Source organism: Propithecus coquereli, unplaced genomic scaffold (genome assembly GCF_000956105.1).
Source record: "Propithecus coquereli isolate 6110/MARCELLA unplaced genomic scaffold, Pcoq_1.0 Scaffold129, whole genome shotgun sequence".
Lineage (NCBI taxonomy): Eukaryota > Metazoa > Chordata > Mammalia > Primates > Indriidae > Propithecus > Propithecus coquereli.
This window is the reverse complement of record NW_012137080.1, coordinates 5,333,643-5,357,249: the sequence shown is the minus strand read 5'-3', so window position 1 is coordinate 5,357,249 and position 23,607 is coordinate 5,333,643. Positions and strand designations below refer to the sequence as shown.

The following is a 23,607-nucleotide window of genomic DNA, read 5'->3' as shown; positions in this document are numbered from 1 at the left end:
TCAAGAAATTTGCTAGAAAAAGGTGGACCCCGAGGCCTCTTATTTACCAAGGAGTATCCGTCCTTTGGGTGAGAGCGAGTTACTCTGTGACTCAAATGTTTGTCATGTGACTTCGTTAAATTTTTCATTTGTCAGTTATTAACGATTTGTCATATTCTTGCAATTCTTGTCCAAGTGCATCTGTTGTTTTTACGTGGCTATAGTTACCATGTGTTTACAATGGTATATTCTGCTCTTTTCGTTTAAAGTTGTAAAGACGTTTTCCTAATTGCTACATACTAGTGGAGTTTTTTGTTGTTGTTGTTGTTGTTGTTGTTTATTTATGGGATTTTTTTTTTGGATTTTTTGTTTTGTTTCCGAGACAGAGTATCACTGTTGCCCCAGCTAGAGTGCAGTGCTGTCAGCATAGCTCACTGCAACTGCTGGGCTCAAGCGATCCTCCTGTCTCAGCCTTTGGAGTAGCTGGGACTACAGACCTACACCACCATGCCTGGTTAATTTTTTTCTATGTTTTTGGTAGAGACAAGGTCTCACTCCTGCTAAGGTTGGTCTCAAACTCCTGACCTCAAGTGATCCTCCTGCCTCGGCCTCCCAGAGTACTGAAATTATAGGAGTTTTAACATTACCTGTTTCTTCTCAGGGTTTCCAGAAAGGAAGGAAAGCCACAGATTTGCCAACTGGTAATGCTTTATACCTTCTTTATAATAGTTGGTCTGGGTTATTACCTTTTATATTATATATAATAATAAAGCTTGATTACATTTCTACTCCTTTGACTTCAGATGTAAGCTTATTTTAGTATATTACTTAGTTTTAAATGCAAATGTCTATAAAAATGTCATTGTGCTAATACAGAAGCCAGAGTTTGAAACCGTCCCAAGAGAGTAGCCTATTAGGTCTTATTTAAAGAAGCTTACCAGAGGGCTCTTAGTGAATTCTAAGGGGAAGTATCTTTTGCTTAGCATAAAAGGAGTCACAAATAGAGTGCAAAATAATCAAAGGTCCTATGGTATTTCAACAAACTCAAACTATATTGTTTTGTTGTTTTCTAATTTTCCTATTGCTCCTTTAAACATGTAGCCTAATATCTGGGACATAAATCTCAGTTTTGGTCTTGGTTGAATAGATGAGATTGCATAATATATGCAGAAAAGCTAATTTTTATTTAGGAATTTCTGAACTTATTGGTTTGATGATAGTCTTAGGGTAACAATGAGACAAATACGGTTTTTGTCTTTAAAATTCCCATTTTCATTTTAGTCAGAGAGTTCAGATACTTCAAATTCTGAAAGTGAACCAGAGAGTGAACCAGAACAAGTTTCTGGGTACCACAAACTACTTGCTACATTAAAGAATGTTTCTGAGGAAGAAAAGGAAGATGAGGAGGAGGAGGAAGAGGAAGAAGAAGACAGTGTTGTAGATGATACAGAAATGAATGATGAAGATGATGGTAGTGATGTCAGTGTGGAAGAAGAGAAGGCAGCAGAGTCTACTGAAATGCGAAAAAGTAAGTGTCTTTGGTGTGGGCCTGTTGTCTTTGTTAGGACCATGGCAGATTGCTCTATGGACACGGTGCCCTGTACTGCATGAATGAGAGTGCAGAGATTTAATCTTGGTGGGTTTGATTATATCTTTGAGAATCTGATGGAAACACAGGACCCTTTCCCAGAAAAAGGCAGAAATAACATTTTTGCTTACAATTTCAGGACTTCGTCAATCCTAGTGAAAGACCCTCGAATACAGAGGAAGGAGAACATAATTCTGCCTTTGTGACTGTCTTAATTTATTGCGAGGTTACTGTTCCTGCCTTAGGGAGAACAAGTTTGATGGAAGATAGACATAAAAATATACAAAAATTTTCAAGCAACAGATTGCAGTTGCCTGGAACAGCTGGATCAGTGGAACTCTGCTAGGGTAAATTAGAGACGGCTTCAGGGAAGAGCTGGCATTGAAAGCCCAAAGGAACTCTCACTCAGACTTCTAGTTGACTTTTTTCTTTAACTTTAAAATGAACTTCATTGAGGGATGATTTACATACAATAAAATGTACCCAATTTGAGTATATAATTTGAGGAGTTTTACATCATTGTTGTAAAAACATCCATGTTATTAGCACCAAAATCAAAATACAGAACATTTCCACTACCTCCAAAAAGTTCCTTATTCTTTTGCAGTCAGTTCCCCACCCTTGGTACCAGGCAGTCACTGACCTGCTTTCTATCATGATAGATTCATTTTATCTGTTCTGGAAATTCGTATAAATGAAATCATACAATATGAACCCTTTGTGTCTGGCTTCTTTTGTTTCTCATGGTTTTGTGATTCATCTATGTTGTTCGTGTATTAGTTGTTTGTTACTTTTTATTGCTGGGATAGTGTATTCCATTGTCTGGATATATCCAAGTGACTTTTTACATCACATTATTTTAATTTCTATTTTCCTTACAGCCTTGTTTTTTTCTATCCTATCAGGTGTTATGTACCATTCTTAGTATTTTAACTAATCAGCTTTACTGAGATAAAAATTAATTGCCTCAGATTTAGGGGTTTTTGTTTGTTTCTATTTTTCTTTGCTTTTTTGATTTTTAAAAATGAAAATTTTTTTTAAATTTTAAAAGTCATACATGTTTGCTGTAAAAATTTGAGAGGGTAATATAATTAATCTATATTCCCACCACCCAGAGATAAATGCCTTTAACATTGCATGTAACCTTTCAGACTACATTTTTATGGACGTATGTGTGAGTATCAGTGTGCATGTATATTTATGTGTATAATGGTCTCATACATTTCTGTAACTTTCCATGTGGATTCAGATTAGCTTCTTAATTACATAGTATTCCATTGTAAATGATACATGATAATTTAATTAATATCCCATTAATAGACATTTCACTTTTTTCTAGTTATTTCTTATAATCAGTGCTACTTTGAACATCCTCTCGTGTACATTTTAGTGTGCTATGTCTAGTTATCGTTTTAGAATAAGTTCCTAGAGCTGCAAGTGGGTGTATTAATCACAGTTCTTCAGAGAAAAAGAACTAATAGGATGCGTATGTATACAGAAAGAGATCTGTTTTAAGGAGTTGGTTCTTGTAATTATGGAGGCTTGGCAAGTCTGAAATAACTGATAGGAGAGGATGGCAGATTTGAGACTCAGAAATGAGTTGCATTTGAAATCCAAAGGCAGTCAGACAGAAGACCCAGGAGGAGTTGATGTTTGTTTGAAGTTTAGAGGCAGTCTGCTGGAAGAATTTGCCTGTGCTTGGGAAAGGTCAGCCTTTTGTTTTGTTGAGGCCTTCACCTGATTATATGCAGCTCACCCACATTATGGAGACTAATCTGTTTTATCCAGTCTAACAATTGTAATGTTAAGTCTCATCCAAAAACACCCTCACAGAAACATCCAGAATAATTTTTGACCAAATATCTGGGCGCTGTGGCCCAGCCAAATTGATACATAAAATTCACCATCACACTGCATCCATGATAAGGCTTAATTTTTTTTTTTTTTTTTTTTTAAGAGACAGGGTCTTGCTCTGTTGCACAGACTGGAGTGCAGTGGCCCAATTATAGCTGCTGTAACCTTGAATTCCTGAGCTCAGGCGATCCTCCTGCTTCAGTCTCCTGAGAAGATGGGATTACAGGTGTGAGCCACCACACCCTGCCCAGGCTTAATTTTGAAATCTGTGTCTTCTACCTGAATTTGCCTAAAAGCAAATAATATTGGTGATCATTGGTATAGACTAAGGAATTAGATTTTATTTGTCAACAGAAGTATAATTATAATTATGAGTAAATAATTTTACAAAATGTTTTTCAAAACTGCAGATGTAGCCTTATCTGCTGACCCTGAGGGAAAAGATGGGGAAGGGCCACCTGGCACATCACAAGAATCCCCCGAGGAGTTCACAGATGCCAAACATGAGTCACTGTTCAGCCTGGAAACCAATTTTCTCGAAGAGGAAAGTGGAAACGACTCTTCTTTAAAAGTATCACAAGGTCATAGCACAATGTGTGTTGTTTGAATTTACCAGGTGCTTAGTACACTGTTTGTGGACTAATGCACATTAACTCTGTTACTGGAATGAGCAACCATAAAAACTGTTTATTGGCTAGATCTAGAACTGGGAAAAAGAACTTCTCGAAGGTTTTTTGTGTCTTTCAATGGTTAGTCAGTGTTGGGGTTGAGGGATGTTTAGGACAACAAACAACTTAAGAATGATAGTAGGGAAGGAGTTCTCCAGGCCTCACATTTCCATGATTGATTCCATAATTGGAATCAGAGAAGGACTTCCGATTTTTTCCCCAAGCAGGGAAGGAAGAGAAAGGAAAAAAGGAGAAAATACTTCCCATTTTTTCTCTCTACTCCTGAATTGCTCTTCCTTTTGGAGCAGTAATTTTTCAGGTTTGTAAGACCCAGGAGTGGCTAATCTGTGTGGTACCAGGGAAAGCCTCAAAGCCAAAAAGCCCCACCGCATCTCCCCTGTTTCTCTCAGCCTCTTGACCATGTCTGTGACCAAATGTTAGTCACTCGGACAAGGCCTGCCTGTGGGAGCCTTAGGCAGGTCTCTGCTATCTCAGGTCCAGTTTCTCAGCCTGTGCCTGGCTGGGCAAGTCAGGCTGGTCTCATTCTGTATCCTGACCGCCTTCATTGATCCGAGTGCCATTCTTCAACCCAGCTTTACCTTAATGAAGCTGAAATTTATTTATTTATTTATTTATTTTTAGAGATAGGGTCTGGCTCTGTCACCCAGGCTGGAGTGCAGTGGCGTAGTCATAGCTCACTGCAGCTTCAAACTTCTAGGCTCAAGTGATCCTCCTGCCTCAGCTTTCTGAGTAGCTGAGACTACAGGTGTGGGCCTCTGCTCCCAGCTAATTTTTTTGGTTTTTTGTAGAGACAGGGTCTGACTGAATTACGCAGGTTGGTCTCAAGCTCCTGGCCTCAAGCAATCCTCTTGCCTTAGTCTCCCGAAGTGCTGGGATTACAGGCATGAGCCACCATTCCTGGCCTGAAGCTGAAATTTTAATCCTCATTTAGCTCATTTAGTTCTACTGACTGTTATGCAGAAGAGGGAGAAGTGGCAGATAGATTTTAGTACAAACCCCATTCTTAACTATCAAAACTTAGATACCCTGGAGGAAACATAAGGAAGCTTGACTATCATCCTAAAATTTCTCTAGTTGTTTTGCTATACATATATATTAGCACCTAGAATTCTTATGTCCTATTGTTTGTGTTTATGTTAGGTATTTAATAAAGGTGCATTTCATTTGAAGTCTTACCTTTTGGATTCTTGAATGGGTCATTTAACTTTGCTCTGTTTCTTAAGAGTGGGTCTGGGAGAGAAGGTTGGGTTGCGTGGCTAGCTCGGAGCACTGAAGATTACTCAGAGTGCAGGTGCTATCATGTGGATCGTTTGTTCAGTTCAGTTGAATATTGAACATTTCTGTGTGTCTTGCAATACAGTGTTGATCAGACATGGAACCTGCCTCAGAGATGCTGCAGTCTGCTAGATGAGATAAGACATGCACTTAATAATCCGTGTTGGGATGGGTGGGTGAGGCTGGGAGGAGAGGAGAGAGTGATAACTATATAGGAGACCAGGCCTCTTAGGGGAGGCCTGACACAGTAAGTCCTTGGAAAGTATTATGAGTCAGGGTAACATTAAATTGGTAATATTTGTATATGCAAAAATGAGGTGAAGGAGAGCCTGGACTTTTAGTTGAAGGAAGGAAAGGCACAGAGGCGGAAGAATTTGAGGGCCATATAGTTCAGAAATCACACTGGGGAGGCAGGTTGGAGGTGCATCCCAAAGGTTTTTGAGCTAGGAAGTAATGTGATTGGAGAAATACTTGAGGAAGGTGAACCCGTCAGAAGCTTTTAAGCTCTGGACTGGGCTAGAGGATGGGGAAAGGAGGTGGAAAAAAAGATGAGTTAACACTGTGAAGATCAACATGGTATTCATGAGGGAACACCGGAAAACCCCCTCTATTTGCTCTAAGTGTGCTGACATTTTTTATTTCTGAATTAGATCCGTTTCTACAACATGTGAACAAAGAACTGAAAGAAAAAGACATTCAGGCTTTTCCCACAAATCCCAAAACTACCCAGCAGCTAAAAGTAAGTGTTGCTTGATCATCCCAGTCACTGACGGAGAAAGCTCTAAATAAAAGTGGTCTTGGGTTCTAGTGGTCTCCCAGAATGTATGATGTACACCAGTAGTAGATGGCTTGATAGAAACGGGGCATAGAAAGGCTGAAGAGCCTAGTAGGGCACAGGTGTAGCTAGAAAAGGCACTGGGAAGCTAGAGTGTGAGCACTAGATAAAACAGTTTTGGCTAAGAGTGGCTTTGGAGGCAGGTGTGCCAGGGTTTAGATCAGCATCTGCAAGGGGCTTGACCTGAGGCAAGTTAATCTGCGTCTTTGTTGTTCACTATTCTGATCTGTTAGAGGGGGACAGTAATGCCTACCTCAAAATAAAATAATTTCACTTACTAACTAATATGTAGTAATCATTTAGTAAAACAGTGTTCAGTAAAACAGTAGGTACTACTATATTGTTCATTTGTTTGAAATATCTGAGATAGGTTCACAAATAAATCATTCAGATATTGGGCAGTTTTTGCTGCTTTGTTGGTTTTCACCACCGATATTGTTCATGAGTGTAGGTCACCTTCTTTTTTTTTAATTTTATTTATTTATTTATTTTTGAGACAGAGTCTCACTGTGTTGCCCGGGCTAGAGTGCCGTGGCATCATCCTAGCTCACAGCAACCTCAAACTCCTGGGCTCAAGCAATCCTTCTGCCTCAGCCTCCCGAGTAGCTGGGACTACAGGCATGCGCCACCATGCCCGGCTAATTTTTTCTATATATTTTTAGTTGTCCCATTAATTTCTTTCTATTTTTTTTAGTAGAGACGGGGTCTCGCTCTTCCTCAGGCTGGTCTCGAACTCCTGAGCTCAAACAATCTGCCCGCCTCGGCCTCCCAGAGTGCTAGGATTACAGGCATGAGCCACTGTGCCCGGCCTCACCTTCTTTTTAGTTGCAGTTTTTGTTGAGGCAATAATTACAGATACACATGTGGTTGTAAGAAATCATACAAAAGCATGCTGTACTCTGCCTAGTTCCCTCAATGGTAACATCTTGCACCTGTCTTACTGAGATTTCTCTGGTTTTGCTCCTATTTAATGTATGTATGCGTGTGCATATTTAGTTCTATACGTTTTAATCAATGTGTAGGTTCCTGTATCTGCCTCCACAGTCAAGATGCAGAACATTTCCAGCACCACATGGATCCTTGTTGCCCTTTTATAACCACAGCCACCGCCCTCTGCACCCCACCCCCCTCCATTGCTAAGCCCTGGTAACCACTAATCTGGTCTCCATGTTGAAATTTTGTCATTTCAGAAATTTTAAATAAATGGAATCGTACAGCATGAAATCTTTTGAGATTGGCTTTTTTCACTCGAACTAATTCCCTAGAGGTTCATCCAAATTATTTCAGCTGTCAGTAGTTCATCTGTCTTTATTGCTGAGGTAGTCCTATTTTTAGATCAGCAGTTTTGCTGCAATGCAAAAATTCCCAAATTTGTATCCCACAAAATAGAAAAAATAGTATTCTTGAGAATTCAAACAAAGTGGAGAGATTTCTTGTCATGGGATTTGTCAGAACCTTTAGTATCTAATGTACATTGTGAATCTCCTTCAGGGAGATTAGGTTTTTTGATACTTACCAAAGTTATGCGATCATGGAGCACTCTTTTTCTTGAATGAATTTTGACTCTTCCCAGAATATATTCCAGAGAACAGCATGGGAAACACTGGTAGAGTGAATAGCTCAGATTTGAAGTTAGAAACCTTGGTCTCTACGCCTCAGCTCGATTCTCCTCTGTGTAAACTTTATTTGGATCATACAATCTCTATGTGAGCCTCAGTGTTTCCTAAACTATGAGTACTATGGTACCTGCCTTGCAGGGTTGTTGTGAGGATTGAATGAGATGATGTATAAATCATGAAAGTCCAGTAAATTATAGAGTATCAGGTGAATGTAAAGTGTTATTAATTTCTAAATTGGCTCTTGTTCTGTCTCTCTCCTAGTGGCCTGTTCTAGGCCAGCTTGTCTTTTCATCCAAGTTTCAGAAGTTGGAAACATTTAAACCCCCAAAGGATATTGACTTCCAGTCACTTCATCTCCAGAAGCCTCTGGGATCCACCTGGGCCAAGACCAACAGCCAGTTCCTGTCTGGTCCCCAGAAATCAAGTAGCCCCTTCACCCCTCTCCAGAAAGAACTCTTCTTAATTATGAATTCTTACCAGGACCTGTTCTACCCAGAAAGGACTGCCCTAAAGAATGGGGAAGAGATCCGCCATGTGTACTGCCTGCATGTGATAAACCATGTCCTTAAAGCCAATGCCCAGGTGCTTGGCAACAATAGCAGACGCCGAAGCCAGAAACTTGGAGTGGGTGACGACGATGACTTCAGGGACCAAGGGCTAACCAGGCCCAAGGTGAGTGGTTGCAGGAAAGCTTTGCCCATGAGAAGGAGGCTGCAGGGCACTGCCACATACTAATATATAAGTGCCTGACACTTAGCAGGTACTTGGATGTTTTAATAATTGACTGGAATAATGAATAAGCCCAAACACGAACACTTAAGTGGGCCAGGTAGTGTCAGAGCAGCACTGCAGACAGCCCAGTGGACTATTTCTGACAGTGGATCTAGCTGGAAACTTGTGAAAAGAGGGTACTTCATGATACTCTCCTTCAACCGAGAACATAGATAAATAACACTCTATTATAAATCTCTTCTTTGTGATTGCCAGAGCTGGATGAGACCTTAATGAGCCTTTATCCAATACTCACACATTGTGGCTGTGGATAGAGACCCAGATTCATAGAGGGCCTTGCTAAAGAGAACCAGGGAAAGAGTAGCAGAGATGGAACTAGAACCTAGGACTCTCTTTGCTAAGCCACAAAAATATGTCAACCTTTGAAAACCAAAATCCCTGTTTGCCACTGTAAAGTTATTGCTGCTTAAAGTGGTGATTACAGTTGTTCGTGGTCATAAGTCTGAGCTCCGGTGCATTTAAGGAAGTGTCTTTTAATTCTGTGTGCACTTTTCGTGACATTATGGAGCTAGTTCTTGCCTCCCACCCCCACCCCTTAGCCTATGTCTCTTCATTTTGAAGAAAACTCATCCTTTTAAAATTTTCTCAGGGAGCTTAATAGGATTCTGGGATTTTAATACTGATGTGGTTCTTAGAGATTTCTTAGTCAAACCTCTTTGTTTGGTAACTTGGGAAACCAAAACCCAGACACTAACTTAGTGTCACAGGTGGGACAGTAACTCAGCCCTCTTAAATCTTGGTCCACCGTCCTTGTTCTGTAGGAAGCTGAATCACTACACTCCTTGGGCTGTGCTGGTTGCCTAGTTCTGGGAAGCTACTGCAGAGTCTTGAACATCAGGATCATAAGGTTATTTGTGTCCATTTAGAACTGCGTAGACAAATAAGAGGCAGATTACCCATGAAGCATATTTTTAATTTGGTGAATTGCATGATTTGATTGGGGTTATGTCCATTAATTATATTGTTTACATAAAGACAGTTAGAAATTAACCATTTATTAAGCATCTTCTGTTTTTGTTTTCAGCACTAGCTTTAAGCATTTCTGAAAATGCTTGAAAACTGGGTCCTGTTTTTCCCATTAAATTATGGTCTTATTTCAGAAATGCTTTGTCATCATTTCTGAAAAATATATTAGGGAATGCACTAAAAATATAATGATGTATTAATCCTTTCTTACCTGCTTTATTTCCTCTCTACTTATTCCATTTGTTTATTCAGCATATATTTATTCAGTGGGTCTCATGGATAAAAATACCGCGCTAAGTGTTGTGCTTGGCTTATCGTAAAGGGTATTTTCAAATTCTGCTTGAGAACTGTCTCCCATAGAGCCATGGGACTAAAGTCCATAGGATGTGGTGCTGTGGGTATGAAAGGTGCTCAGCTTCTCGTGCTGAGCCAGGCCCTGTGCAAAGGGGACGACATAGATATGGTTCCTGGCCGGGGGTCACTGCTGTACATGGGCTTTTTAGCTCCACTTGCAGCAGGTTCACCTCCTGTTCCTTCCCCTTGCCTCTACCAAGGCCGCCGTTGCTCTCTCCACAGGTACTGATAGTGGTGCCATTTCGGGAAGCTGCTTTGCGGGTGGTACAACTCTTCATCAGCCTCCTTGAGGGCGACAGCAAGAAGAAAATCATTGTGAGCAATAAAAAGAGGTTTCAGGGAGAGTATGGCTCTGCTCCCGAGGAGAGACCACCCAACTTGAAGAGGCCTGAGGATTATGAAGCTGTGTTTGCAGGCAACATTGATGACCACTTCAGGATTGGTAATTCTCCTTATCAAAATTGAGATACCGTGGGACCTAAGGTCTATGTAGCGGGAGGCTGGAAGCCTGGAATTAGACGTTCTCCCAGTGGGTCATTCACTCAGCCTTCTGACAGAAGCAGTGTGCATTTGAGACATCTTGTTTGCCTGGGGAGAGGGTTTTGCCTTGGCTAATGGGGTGGAGAGAGTCTCTGAGGCTATATATTAAAGACACATGCACGTTTATAACAGAAATGTCTCAACACACCCATAGCTGGTAGCACACAGGCAGATGCTACAAGGCATTCTCAGGGAAGGTGGAAGTGACAGAGGCTGGGTGGGGTCATTCTGGGGAAGCTAAATAAACTGAATGTGCAAAGGGTGGACTCCTTCCTGTCTGCTGTGTAGAGTGCCTACCCCTGAATTATCTCCACATGTGACTTACCCACTCCCACCCAACCTTTCACGTTTTTGCTTGTCTCTGATTCAGCTCTCATTTAATTGGTTGATCGTACCTTGTTAGAATAAAGTTCCTGGGAAAATGTTCTTTAGTCACATATGCTTGTTCACAAACGTTTCTTGAGTATCTACAGTATGCGAGGCACTGTTAAGAAGCTGGGGATATCTGTAGTCCCTGCTACTTGGGAGGCTGAGGTGGGAGGATTGCTTGAGCCCAGGAATTTGAGGCCAGACTGAGCAGCCTAGCAAGACACCCTCTCTGAAAAATAAAAAAAATAAATAGAAGAAGTGAGGATGTAGAAATAAAAGTTATGGTTCCCATTGCTAAGGAAGTCCAGCGTAAGGGGAGAAACAGTGCAGGATAATAAGTATGCAGCGAGTGTTCTGGAGCGTTTAAAGCAAACTCCTCACCCGAAGTGGGGGCAGGGTGATTAGGGAAGTCATCCTGGCAGAGGTGCTGTCTCTATTAGGATGAAACCTATGCAGGGTTTAGCCAGTTATAAAACAGAGTGGTTGGCGTGGAGGAAAACATTTCAAACAAGAAACTGCCTATGTGGAGACATCAGGGTAACTAAGCTGGAACCACCTAAGATTTACACAGGCTTTGATACGACTGGAGTATAAGGTGTAAGGCAAGGAGAGCTGATGTTTTGTTTGGAATATATATAGATGTCCAGCAAGCACTTGGTATAATATATTGGTCTGGAGTTCAGGAAGGAGTTGTGGGCTAGAAATGTAAATTGGAGTGAAGATGATGTTAAACCCATGGTTAGTGAATAAATTTACCGGAAGTGTTATGTGGAATGAGAGTAGATCTGACAGGTGAATCTAGGAGTTTGTGGTATTTGGATCTGGAAAGATAGACATGGGCCATGTCAGTGATCGAAGCAGAAGCGAGTGTTGGAGTCCCGGAAACTATTAGCAAGGAAGAGAGCATTTCAAGGAGGGTGTGTTTAATGTGCCATTTGTGCATTTCTGACAAGAAACCCTAAGAAGTGTTCGTTGAATTGGTAACTGTAGCTGGGGACCTTAGCAAGAGTCATTTCACTGGAGTCCTGAGATTCAGAGGCCAGATTGCAGTGGGTTGAGAGGTGAATGGGAGATTTAAAAGCAGAGCCCATTCTCTGGAGAAGTTTGACAGTGAAGGAAAGGAAGAGAAAGTAGGAGCTAGGAGGGACTATAGATGCAAGGGAGGATTATTACTGTTGTTTTTTTAATAATTAAAGCAATTTGAGCACAGTTATACGCTAAAGGGAACATACATGTGGAATGCTTTGAGAGGGTGGAAGGTAAGGGCTTGGTAGTGACTGATGAACTGATGTGTGCTTGGCTGTTTCGTGTAGGAGTGGCAATACTTCAGAGGAGCATCCGACTCTACGCCCCCTTTTACTCCTCGGATATCCTCATCGCTTCCCCTCTGGGCTTGAGGACCATCATTGGTGGAGAAGGAGAGAAAAAGAGGGATTTTGACTTTTTGTCTTCTATTGAGCTTCTCATCATTGATCAAGCTGACATTTACCTGATGCAGAACTGGGAGCATGTCCTGGTAATGCTGGTCATTCACATGTAGAGGGACAACATTTATATTAGAGAGACAGGTAGCTCAGTGGTTCAAGTCCTAAAGGGTTATTTAAGTCTAGGTTAAAACTCAGTTTGGAAACGTGGAAATACTTCACATTTGAAAAAGTCTTTGTCCCTTTTTCTAGCTGCAGATTGGTCAATCAGAGATAAAAATTCTTGTAAGTATTTTCAAATCTCCAGAAAAGATTTTCTATCCTTAAAGGTCGCTTTCTACTAATAGTCTACTTTATGGTGGGTGGGTAGATGGATGGCTGATTGGTTAGTTGAAAATCCTTATCAGGAACATCTTTACCTAACATAATTCCTCATACAGGATATACTCATTCTCTTTTGTCTTGTCTTTAGTAGAGATAGGAAAACATTGCTTAAGATTTTGTAATGTGGGATCTTGTTTTACAGAGATATATAGGATGTCTTTATCTCCCTACTATAATTTGTGCTGTAAAATTTTTTCCCCTTCTCCATATACACTGCAGTGTTAATCAGTTTTAAAATTGAAAAACTCCTATAACCCCATGACACGAAGCTTGCAGGAAGTTTGGGACAAATAAAGGGTGGTACTTACTTATAAAGTAGGAAGTAAATTTATAGTACTCATTACCTTCAAGATATATTACAAAGTGAAAATATAATTAAGATGGAAAAGACAGGTTAATGGTTGAGCCATATTCTTTAATTTGAGGAAAAGGGAGGTGGGGTTGCTCTGGGAATACTCCTAATGTTTTGAGAACCAGGTCATTGAGGGACAGCAGCTCTGTTTTCAATGTCATTTCCTTTCTTGTCCAAGTCTGGGACTGGGGGACCCATAGAGTGACTAGGGTGGCATTTCAGTAGTTCCTTTTAAAGGAATATTCCTATAGGTACCATTTTGATCTTTTTTTAAAGGTCCAGAAGGTGGCCAGTTTTAGCTTCTTTTCTTCTGGGGGTGTTTGGCTGACCATGGGCAAGTCAGCTTACCTATGTGAGTCTTGGTTTTTTTGTAATTTGGGAGATGATAATATGTGCTCTGTGGAATTAATTGAGATGACTGATTTGTAAAATGCTTAGCAGTGTCCAACACGTAAATACTCAATAAACATTAATGGTAGTGTTATTTCTGCTCAAAGCATTTGATGAACCACATGAACCTACTACCCCTGGACTCTCATGGTGTAGACTTTTCTCGAGTGCGGATGTGGAGCCTCAGTAATTGGTCCAAGTACTATCGGCAGACACTGCTGTTTGGGGCCCTGCAGGATGCCCAGATCAACTCAGTGTTCAACAAGTACTGCACCAATTTGCAAGGCCAGGTGGGTTCTGTCCTTGTTTCCTCTGTATCTTCATGAGCATTGTTTATTGTTTGGGTCGTGAGGCAGAAGGAGAAGATAGCATTTAGTCAGCAAGGGGCTGGCTTGCCTCCTGATGCTCTCATTGATGACTGGCAGGTGGCTGTGAAGAATGTTCCAATGACAGGCTCCATCAGTCATGTCCTGGTGCAGCTCCCACATGTCTTCCAGAGGATGGAAGTCGACAGCCTAGCTTCAGTGATCGATGCCAGGTAAACCACCCCTCCTATCAGCCCCTGGGGGCCACAGAGAGAAATTTGACTTTGGCATACAAATTTAGAATTACATTCCATTTTGTCTCTATTGATTACTGTTTACAAAATTAGATGAGATAATTGAATTTAATTATGCCATTTAACCCAGAAATGGTAACTTGGCTTAGGTCTCATAGCTAGTTAGTGGCAGGGTTAGTACCGTAAGTCAGGACTCCTTCCCTCTTTCTTGACTGTGGCATTTTTAAAATAATGCTTCATGCTGCACAGTGTCCCATGTTAGCAACTTACTGTAAGCTCCCCAGGCCAAGGCCTACGTGTCTTATTCTGTAGATATTTTTCCCCTTTGCCTCATTATGTTTAGTTAGGGGTAGCATAAGGATACTTAGTGTACGGTAGATGGTAGATGTTCAGTGATTATTTGTTGACTGAATGAATGAATGGTGTGGTATATACATCCTAGAATAATTCTCTGGGATATAATAGCATTACATGCTTGTTTTTGGTTTTTTGTTTGTTTGTTTGTTTGTTTGTTTTTAGAGACAGGGCCTTGCTCTGTCACCTGGACTACGAGGCTAGAGTGCAGTGGTGTCATAGCTCACAGCAACCTCAAACTCCTGGGCTCAAGCGATCCTCCTGCCTCTCAGCTTCCCAAGTAGCTGGGACTGCAGGCACATGACCACTACACCTGGCCAGTATTTTTAATTTTTTGTAGAGATGAGGTCCCACTATATTGTTCAGGCCGGTCTTGAACTCCTGGCCTCAAACGATCCGCCTGCCTCAGCCTCCCAGAGTGCTAGGATTACAGACACAAGCCACTGTGCCCAGACTACGTGTATTTTTTACAATGAATGGTGTTAACACTTATTTTTTTAGTGTGCTTATCAAGTTTTATCCTTACATAATCTTTTTGAGAGAAGGTAAGTCATATTGGCCTCTGCAGAGGTAATCTTTTAACATGAGACTGTGACTCGCCCTGGGTCACTCAGTTAATAGACACCCTAAGCTCAATTCTAGAACACTAATTTTGCCCTTTGCTGTTCCAAATCAGGTTTAACTTTTTTGTGAACAAGATTCTACCTCAGTATCGCGATGCAGTGATGTCTCACACGCTCATCTACATCCCCTCCTACTTTGATTTCGTGCGTCTCCGAAATTTCTTTAAGAAGGAGGAACTCAACTTCACCCACATCTGCGAGTATACCCAGAAGTCTGGCGTCTCCAGGGCCAGACACTTTTTTCTTCAAGGAGAGAAGCAGTTTCTGCTCCTCACAGAGCGGTTCCATTTCTATAAAAGGTAAAGTAGTGCCAGGTTTCACCCCCTCTCTGAAGGGGAAATGCAGTACAAATCATGGCCTGCTTCTGAGCACTTGGTAGGCTTCGTGGGGTTATAAGGTCATCCCTCACTCTGCCACTCTTGTAGAGAAGCCAAAGAGTTTTTGGGCTGAAGAGACTCTTCTTGGTCGGTTCGTTGGTTTCCTCCCAAAATGAGCATTATTGGAAAAGGTTGTGAAAACAAAAACATAACCTGCATATAGACCTAGAGTGTAGCTGTGGTTGTACCTCAAGAACTTTACACAGGGACAACTTAGGTAAATACAGGAAGGAGAGAGACCTGTCACTGAAGCCCAGACAGAAGCATCGAGGGCTGTGTAGTCTGGGGAGATGGAGACTGAGCACATCCTCGGAACTCAGTCAGTTACATTGTTCCTGAGGAGAGCTGTGCACGGTTACTTCCTCACAAGGAGAACCAGGACTGTGGGCCCTTTGAGGTTTGCAGGAGGCAAAGGGGGAAGGGGCTTAGAGTTGAATATTTAAGATTTCAGTGTTTACTTAGATTCCCCATCAAGTGACTTTGATAAAGTAAGTTGATTGGCCTTTTTGTTATTATTTTTTAAAAAATTCTAATTAGAGGGTTAGTAACATTGAGACTTCTGTTACCATTTGGGATAGTGGCAGCACTTTGTGGCCCCAGAACTCACGTAATTGAATTATTTTACTGACAAATGGAAAAGCCTTTTTAAAACCTTTACCTATAGAGAAACGGAAATGGAAATTGTATTCTATTACGTCTTCTTTATTGATTTCACAATAATGTCCAGTGAATTTAAGTTCTGACTTTACTGTTTTATGAACTTGCAATCATATGTACTAAAGAAGGGTACATTTTCTCAGAGAATCCCAAACAGATAAGCCAGAAGCCTTCAAGGCTTTGGAGCACAGTAGATGATTCACCTTGGCATTGTGTTGCCTTTTAGTATATGCTGACGTGAGGTTGGTGTTCCCCAGCTGTGTTCTTGTCACCAGGATGGGGGTGGAGGAATCTCAGCAGTCTGCTTGGGCACAGCAGAGCTGGCATGACGTGACCTCTTTAGGTATTCTGCTGACTAATTCATCTATGAGTAGAGAGTTGAGAATTGACTAAATTTGTGTTTCCTGGGCTCCATTCTTGGCTACCTAGACAAGGCTGTTTGGCCAAAGAGTGTTAATGAATGCCTGCTGTTGGCATCATTATTTGCTTTGTTCTAGTAAGTTGAGTTTTCATTCATGCCGGAAAGTATTTTGGGGGAGTTGCACACATCAAGGTCTTAAAAGCCCTTAGCTTTCTATCATCTTGACAAGTGAAAGCAAGCCCTTTAAGTGAAACAGTTGGATTGGAAAACATCCCAGTGTGATTGTTTGTGTAGCAAGTGTGAATTAAGCTGGGATGCGGACTGATCTCAAATATCTCTAGCTTTTCAAGGACAGGGCCTGGAGCCCCTTTGTAAGCAGGACAGTCCCCTATCTTACCCTGTTCATTTATTTACCAAGCCTTGTTGCCCTCCAAGTCATTATAAAGACAAATCTCAGCATATGCCATTTGCTTTATGCCCTGGACCAGGTTAATTGGTGTTTCCTAAGCTGAAGATGAATGAAAAGAATGTGCTTCCCAGTTCTGCAGCAGCTAATTATCTCAAGGTTTCCAGCTATAGAATTTTTTGCTTGAGCAATCACCAGGGTGATGATGGGTCTTCTGGTCTGCACTGCCTTTGTGATTTGATTTTTTATTTGACCTTGGGAAAAGTTCATGTATTTTAAACTGTAGTTTCCAACTCTGAAATTCCGTTTTTATATTCTCTATGACAGTTGGCAGTGTTAGGAAGATTAGAATTCATTTTTGAGCAGACATTTTTTTAGCCTGAAGATTTGCTTTCTTTGGGGAAGGTGAAACTAGTAGAGTCTTGGAATTGGTTGTACATTTGGTCATGATTGCCCTCCCAGGGGTGGGTCACAGCTCTTTTCCTGTGCGTTATCAATGGGTCACCACAGCAGAGAGGATCTCAACCAGGGGCAAGTCAGAAACTCTGGAGGTGGGATCTGTGGAGTCTGGAGAGGGTGCTGGGGTGTTGCTGGGTACTCCCTGCCCCTATACGAGAATCTCAGTTTTCAGTTTTTATAGACCACAGGGAGGAGCCAGCCTTTCAAGTCAGTTGTAGTTGCCTCATTTATCTTTAACATTTGTCAGGTAAAATTGACATCTGGAATGTCCTTAGTTTTAGGTGCTGTCAGGGCGGTTAGGCCATATTTGTAGGGGTCACTAAAGACCCAAAACATATACAAGAGAGGAAGAAGGCAGGGGAAGGGGTGAGAATGGACACTAACTGCCCCTCTGAGGAGGCCCTGGTCATGTTCCTCCTTCCAGGAGATACCTAGTCTCTAGGGTGGGTGAACGGGGACTGAGGTAGATGTTCTTGTGGGGTTTTTTTGTTTGGTTTTGTTTTTTAATATAACATTTACCTTGGTTTTGTTGTTTTGTTTTTCCTGATTACAGAGGTATTACACCATTACTGTAGAGCACTTGGAAAATCTAGGTTAAAAAAAGGAAAATAGAATCACCTATAATCTCAGTGCCCTGATACAAATATCCTTTTTGGTGTATTTTTTTCCTGTCTTTATTGTATGAAAAATATGTGCATGCATGTGCGTGCACACACACCCGTATTTACAGCTGTTTTTTTTTAAATACCAAAATTGGGATCACACTGTACACATTGGGGTTTTTTCCTTTGTATTAAATGTTTTATGTGCTCATTGAAAAACAATTCAAACATGTTAACATTTTGGCATATATATTTGAATATCAGGGATATATTTTTAAGTTAACATGTATAGCTCTATTATATCCTGCCTCCCCCCAGCTTTTCATTTGGAAATATTTCATTTCAAAAGAAAATTTTAAGACTCTAACAGTAAACATCTGTGAACCCTTTCCAAATTCACCTGCTGTTAGCCTTTTACCACATTTGCACATACTCATGTTCTCTCTCTCCACTCACATCTCTTATTTTTTTCTTTCCTGAACCACTTTAAAGTAAGTCGCAGGAGCCTTCATGACACCTCCCTTCTAAATATTTCAGCAGGTAGCTCCTGAAAACAAGCATTCTTTTCTCTAACCACAATGCCATTATCATACGACTTGATGTTACTACAATAATATTATCTAACATATAGTCTATATTTAAATTTTCCTAGTTGCCCCTAAAACGATCATTATAGCTCTTTTCCCCTAATTTAGGGTTAAGGATCATATATTGCATTTGGTTAACTTCTTTTGTTTCTTTAATCTAGCTTAGTCCTCAACTGGGGGGCAGTTTTGCTCCCCAAGGAACATTTGGCAATATCTTCAGACATTTTAGGCTGTCACAGCTGAAGAATTATTCTAGTGGTTCCAGTGGGTCGAGGCCAGGATGCCGCTAAACATCCTAGTGCACAGGACAGCCCCCACAAGAAAGGATTATCTGGCTCAAAATGCCAGTAGCATCGAGATTGAGAAGCCCTGATCTAGAATAATGCTCTGGCTTTTTTTTTTTCCCCACAACATTGCCGTTTTTTGAAGAGTCCAATCTGGTTTCCTGTAGAATGTCCCACAACCTGCATTTATCTGGGTTTTTTTAATCATTAACATTTGGGTCAGTGGTTCCCAAACTTTGCTATCCATTAGAATCCCCTTGGGAAGCTTTTAAAAGCTTCCTCTTAGCCGAGATCTCCTCTCAGCTGTCACTGAGCCCTGTACTCCTGTGCCAGAGGAGGGTCTCTCCCCACTCTGGCCCTCTCCCAGCACCAGGCCGCTCTTGCCTGTTACTCTTTGCAAGGCAAGAGCTGGGAGGGAGGGTTTTCCTCCTAGTCCAGCTTAGTATTAGGCAGGCTCTGTTCATTCTGGGCTTTGGTGGCGGGACTTTTCCTCAGGGTTCCTGCCCCACCACTTCCCATGGCAGCCAAAACTCAGCGTTGGATCTGTGAGGTGACTTGGTGGGAAAGAGTATCCTGCTTCTCTTCCAGTGGTGGCAGAACTCTGTTGGTGTAGGGTCTTGGGCTGAACAGGTTTCTTGCCCCTTTCCAGAGGCAAAATGCTATTGCTTCTTACTACTGGGTGCAAGCCATGTGGTGGGGAGAGATGGGAGGGTGGGGGGTTTACCTCCCCTCCCTTAAGGGCAGACAACTTTTGCTTCTACTTACCCTCCCCCTACCAGTAGCTTCTGTTTCGGGCTTTTGCTGTGGGTTTCAAGGTATGGATCTGGGAAGTAGGTGGGCTTTCATGTGCGCACCACCGTGGGGTCTCTCTTGGGTCTTCTGCCTTCGCTCCAGTCTCTCTCTTGGCTCCCGGTGGATGTGGACTAAAGGAGCGACCAGGGATCCCAGGCAAGCCCGTACTTGCCCTTTAAGAATTTGTTAAAGGTTAGCTATTTCTTCCTACCCATTTTTTGGCAGCCACCCTGTTTCTCCTGTGCTCTGCCAAGGGTATGGTAGTTTGTGGTCCTATTTTTCCTCAGAAGGGCTTGGTTGCTCTTTGGAATTCAGTCAGTGGTGGGCTGAAGCTGGCTCATACTGGCTCATGAGATCTGGTTGCATGTCTCTTCCCAACTCTACGTTCAGCAGCATGACATTGGTAGCTTGAAATTGGCTATGGTGGGAGTATTTACACCACAGAAAGTAGTGAATTCTTCAAATCAGCACCTTGTTTTTCCCACTGAGAACCAGTTATTAAACATACACCAGCCCAGCACTGAATTCAGTTCTTCTGATTGCCTCATGACAGTAGCTTTCTGGGCATAAGAAAACGAATGTTTTTGTAGATTATCTAGCTTCTTCTTGTTAATATGGGAGAAACATTCTCTTGAGTGTTGTACTTACTAAGCAGAAGTGGAACTCAGTGTTTGTTTTTGTTTTGATAACTGGTGAAGTAGAACCGTTTATTCAAGTTTATTAGCCATTAGAATTCCTTCTTTATAGAAAGGTGAGTTGAAAGGCAAACCACATGATGGATCACAGTTATAGTTTGGAAGAGCAGGGTTTCTAGAGAGATTAGGATGAACTGTGAGATAAAAAGACAAGCTTATCCCCCTCTGTGAATACAATAAAATTCCCAAGGGAGGCTAACATTTTCCACATATGAGTGAGTCTAACAGGAAGGATCAGAACCTTGTCAATGGATAAAATCTTTTGTTGTGGAGTACCAGAGGGAACATTTGACATCGACCCAAACCATATGGTGAGTCCCTTGAGTCTAACCCCCCACCACCACTGTGCAGCAGGGAAGGAGGTGGAAATGCATAAGCTATTGAAACTGATTGCTTTCTCATGATGCCTAATGGGTCCTCAGGCAGGATTTTGTACATGGGTGAACTTGGGACATCTGCCATGGAGGTAACATGTCTACAGAGTGACAAGAAAAGACTAAGGGGAATGCATTTACAATTGTGCAGTTTATTCTATGTAACTGGGTCTGACCTGATCTCTGGTACACAACATTCTTTTTGTCCTTATGATAAGAATAATGTTAAATCATAAATGCCTGCTTTCTAAGTTTTCTGTGACAGGTCTTTCATCCTGGTCTACTATTCTTTCCCACTGTACCTCAGCCTGCACAGAGTAGGCTCAAGAAGTGCAAATTTATTTTGTCATTGTCTTAAACTAAACATTAGGAATTCAAATACATTGTCACAAAAATAAGTCTTTCCAGCTCAAATTAAAATAACATTTATTCTGTTATTTGTGCCGTTATTTTCCTCCTTTAGCATGAAGCAACAAGAGTGAACTATGCTTCTGTACAACTCTTAGGTAGCTTTTCCATAAATTGTTTCTTTCTCAAGTAGACATAGCCTCTTTCTTTCCCATTCTAACAGATATACAATAAAAGGCATCAGGAACCTGATTTTCTATGAACTGCCAACGTATCCACACTTCTACAGTGAAATCTGTAATATGCTGAGAGCTACCGACAGAGGAGAAGAAGCCACGTGGACCTGTACTGTCCTCTACTCCAAGTACGATGCCCAGAGGTTAGCTGCCGTAGTTGGTGTGGAGCGAGCAGCACAGATGCTACAGTCTAAGAAGAATGTTCACCTCTTTATTACTGGAGAAAACTGAGATTTTGTTGGACAGAAAATGGCATTTGGCATGATATATAATACTTGAACCTCTGCCACTTGGACCCAATTCTGATTATTTATACAGGAGAGGGATTGATACAAGTAAAGAGCACTAGCCAATGTCAGTATTATCTGATACTTCTTTCTTTTCAGGTCATTTGTCCCTGAAAAGTTACATGTAAACCAAATTTTGGTAAATCATACCTTTCAGAGATGAAGAGGAGGTTAGAAGGACTCTGAAAAGATCACAGAAGGCAACTTCCACTTGTAAATCTTTTTGTAAGCCGTAAATTCTTTTATTATGATTTTATCTCTAACTTATTTCACTTGGTAAATTCTTTGAAATTTGCCTATTTGTTTCACACTTTCTTAAAGTAAGGCATACACATCATTGCTTGTGAAAACTGGTTATGAGAAATTGGAATGCTTTTTGCTGCTGCATGTCATCTTAATTTTGGATGGCATAGGTTTTGTAAAACTGTTATCTTCTGCCAGCCAAACTTTTTTAAACCTTATTCTACTTCAGTTCAATCTAGAAGAGTACATTCATTCACTAATCTTTTTTTAACTCATAATAGTAAATGTTTTGAATCCCAGCTTTTCCTTCCACTAATCTCCAAGTGGAGTTAGGCACCAGCTGACCCTCCTCTAGCTTGGGGGGCCCCAGTACTTGCTTTTTATGAGGAACAGAGCCAGGACTGACTTTGCATATGGGAAGTGGGCTGAGAAAGCTGTCCCCCTCTTTCAGGCAGGAGCAGAAATTGACCTGCTCCCCTTCTGAGGGTCAAAAAAGTCCCTCAGGGCAGAGCAGAGCAGGGCAGGGCAGGGCAGGGCAGGGCTGGGTTGTCCTTTGGAATTAGAGCCTGGGTTGATTCTATAAATATTGGTTTAGGGAGGGGCTACGTACAGTGAAAGGATGGCCTTTTGAGTCTCATGAGGTAATAACCACATTTTAAAAGAACAATTTATGGCTGGCCAGGTAAGGATTAACTTGGATTAACTCTAGTGGAGAAACTATCTTTATAACCATTTAAGATGTGGGGAAACTGAGGCTCCAAGTGGCAGACGATTGCCCACCTTGTTATCAGCAGGGCTGGGAGGGGAAACTGGGAGGTTCCAGGGTCTCTAGCTTTTCCCATCCCCTTTGCTATTAAAAGAAGGAAAAACGGTACCCTGCTGTCTACAGACTATGTCAGGATCATGACGATTTCCTTCATGACCCTGCCCTTGCCTAAATTTCCCGGGCTGTTCCACCTCATTCAACTAAGGTGAGGAAAAGGATTAGGCCTGCTCCAAAGATTATTTTATTTATTTCATTTTATTTAAAATTTTATACCCTTGTGGTTTTTTTCATTTCCTTGTAAAATTTATCAAACAGTACTAGAAAATAACACAAAATGTGGTAAAGGCTTCTATAGGGGAAAAAAAAGTTTTCATTTAGTTAAAATGTATGTTTCGGATTACATTATGTAAGATAATAATTTCTACTCTATTTCAGAAATTTGTTGAAGCTCAATGTTGAAACATCAATCTTCAACATCAGTGTCTTCGTAATTACTGTAGTCATTTTTTGAGTTATAACAGATAAAAAAGAAATTGTACTTTTTAAAGCATTTTTATTTTGAAACATTCTCAGATAGAAGAATTACAAGTGCAGAACCTGAACCATTTGAGAGTAAGTTGCTGACCCAGTAGGCCTATCACCCCAAATACGTTAGTGTGTATTTCCTATAAACAAGGATATTGTTCTATATAACCACAAAATAGCTATCAAAATAAGGAAATTGCCATTAATACCTTATTGCCATCTAATCCTTGGACCCAGTTCAGATTTTGCCAAATGTCCCAATAATGTTCTTTATAGCAAAAGAAAGCAGTTCAGCATTACATATGGCCTTTTGGTGCCATGTGTGTTTTAGTGTCTTTTATTCTAAAATAGGTACCTCAGCTTTTTGTGGCTTTCTTGACCTTGACATTTTTAAAGATTACAGGCCAGTTATTTGGTAGGATGATGTTTCCTTATGATTAGGTTTAGGTTATGCATCTTTGGCAGGGACAGCACAGAAGTGATGCCTGTGTCCTCACTGCATCCCATCAGGTAGCACATGACTTCCATTTGTCCATTGCTGATGATGCTAACTTTGACCACTTGTTTAAGGTGGTATTTGCCAGACTTTTCCACTGTAGAGTGACTCTTTTATGCTTCATATATTAATTTATACAGATCGAAGCTCCCTAATCCAAAAATCT

At 41.1% G+C, this 23,607-nt stretch overlaps 1 protein-coding gene across 1 annotated transcript; it reads left to right on the top strand.

Moving 5' to 3' along the window:
• Window positions 1–638: 638 nt before the first annotated feature.
• On the top strand, window positions 639–21,705 carry DIEXF (digestive organ expansion factor homolog (zebrafish); the record flags this gene model as incomplete). Its single annotated transcript, XM_012638379.1, has 11 exons — window positions 639–680; window positions 1,261–1,507; window positions 3,832–4,002; window positions 6,036–6,124; window positions 8,101–8,511; window positions 10,174–10,393; window positions 12,174–12,376; window positions 13,518–13,700; window positions 13,836–13,948; window positions 15,000–15,245; window positions 21,112–21,705. Coding segments are annotated over 11 exons (2,169 nt in total), but the record flags the coding sequence as incomplete, so codon positions are not given.
• Window positions 21,706–23,607: the final 1,902 nt, after the last annotated feature.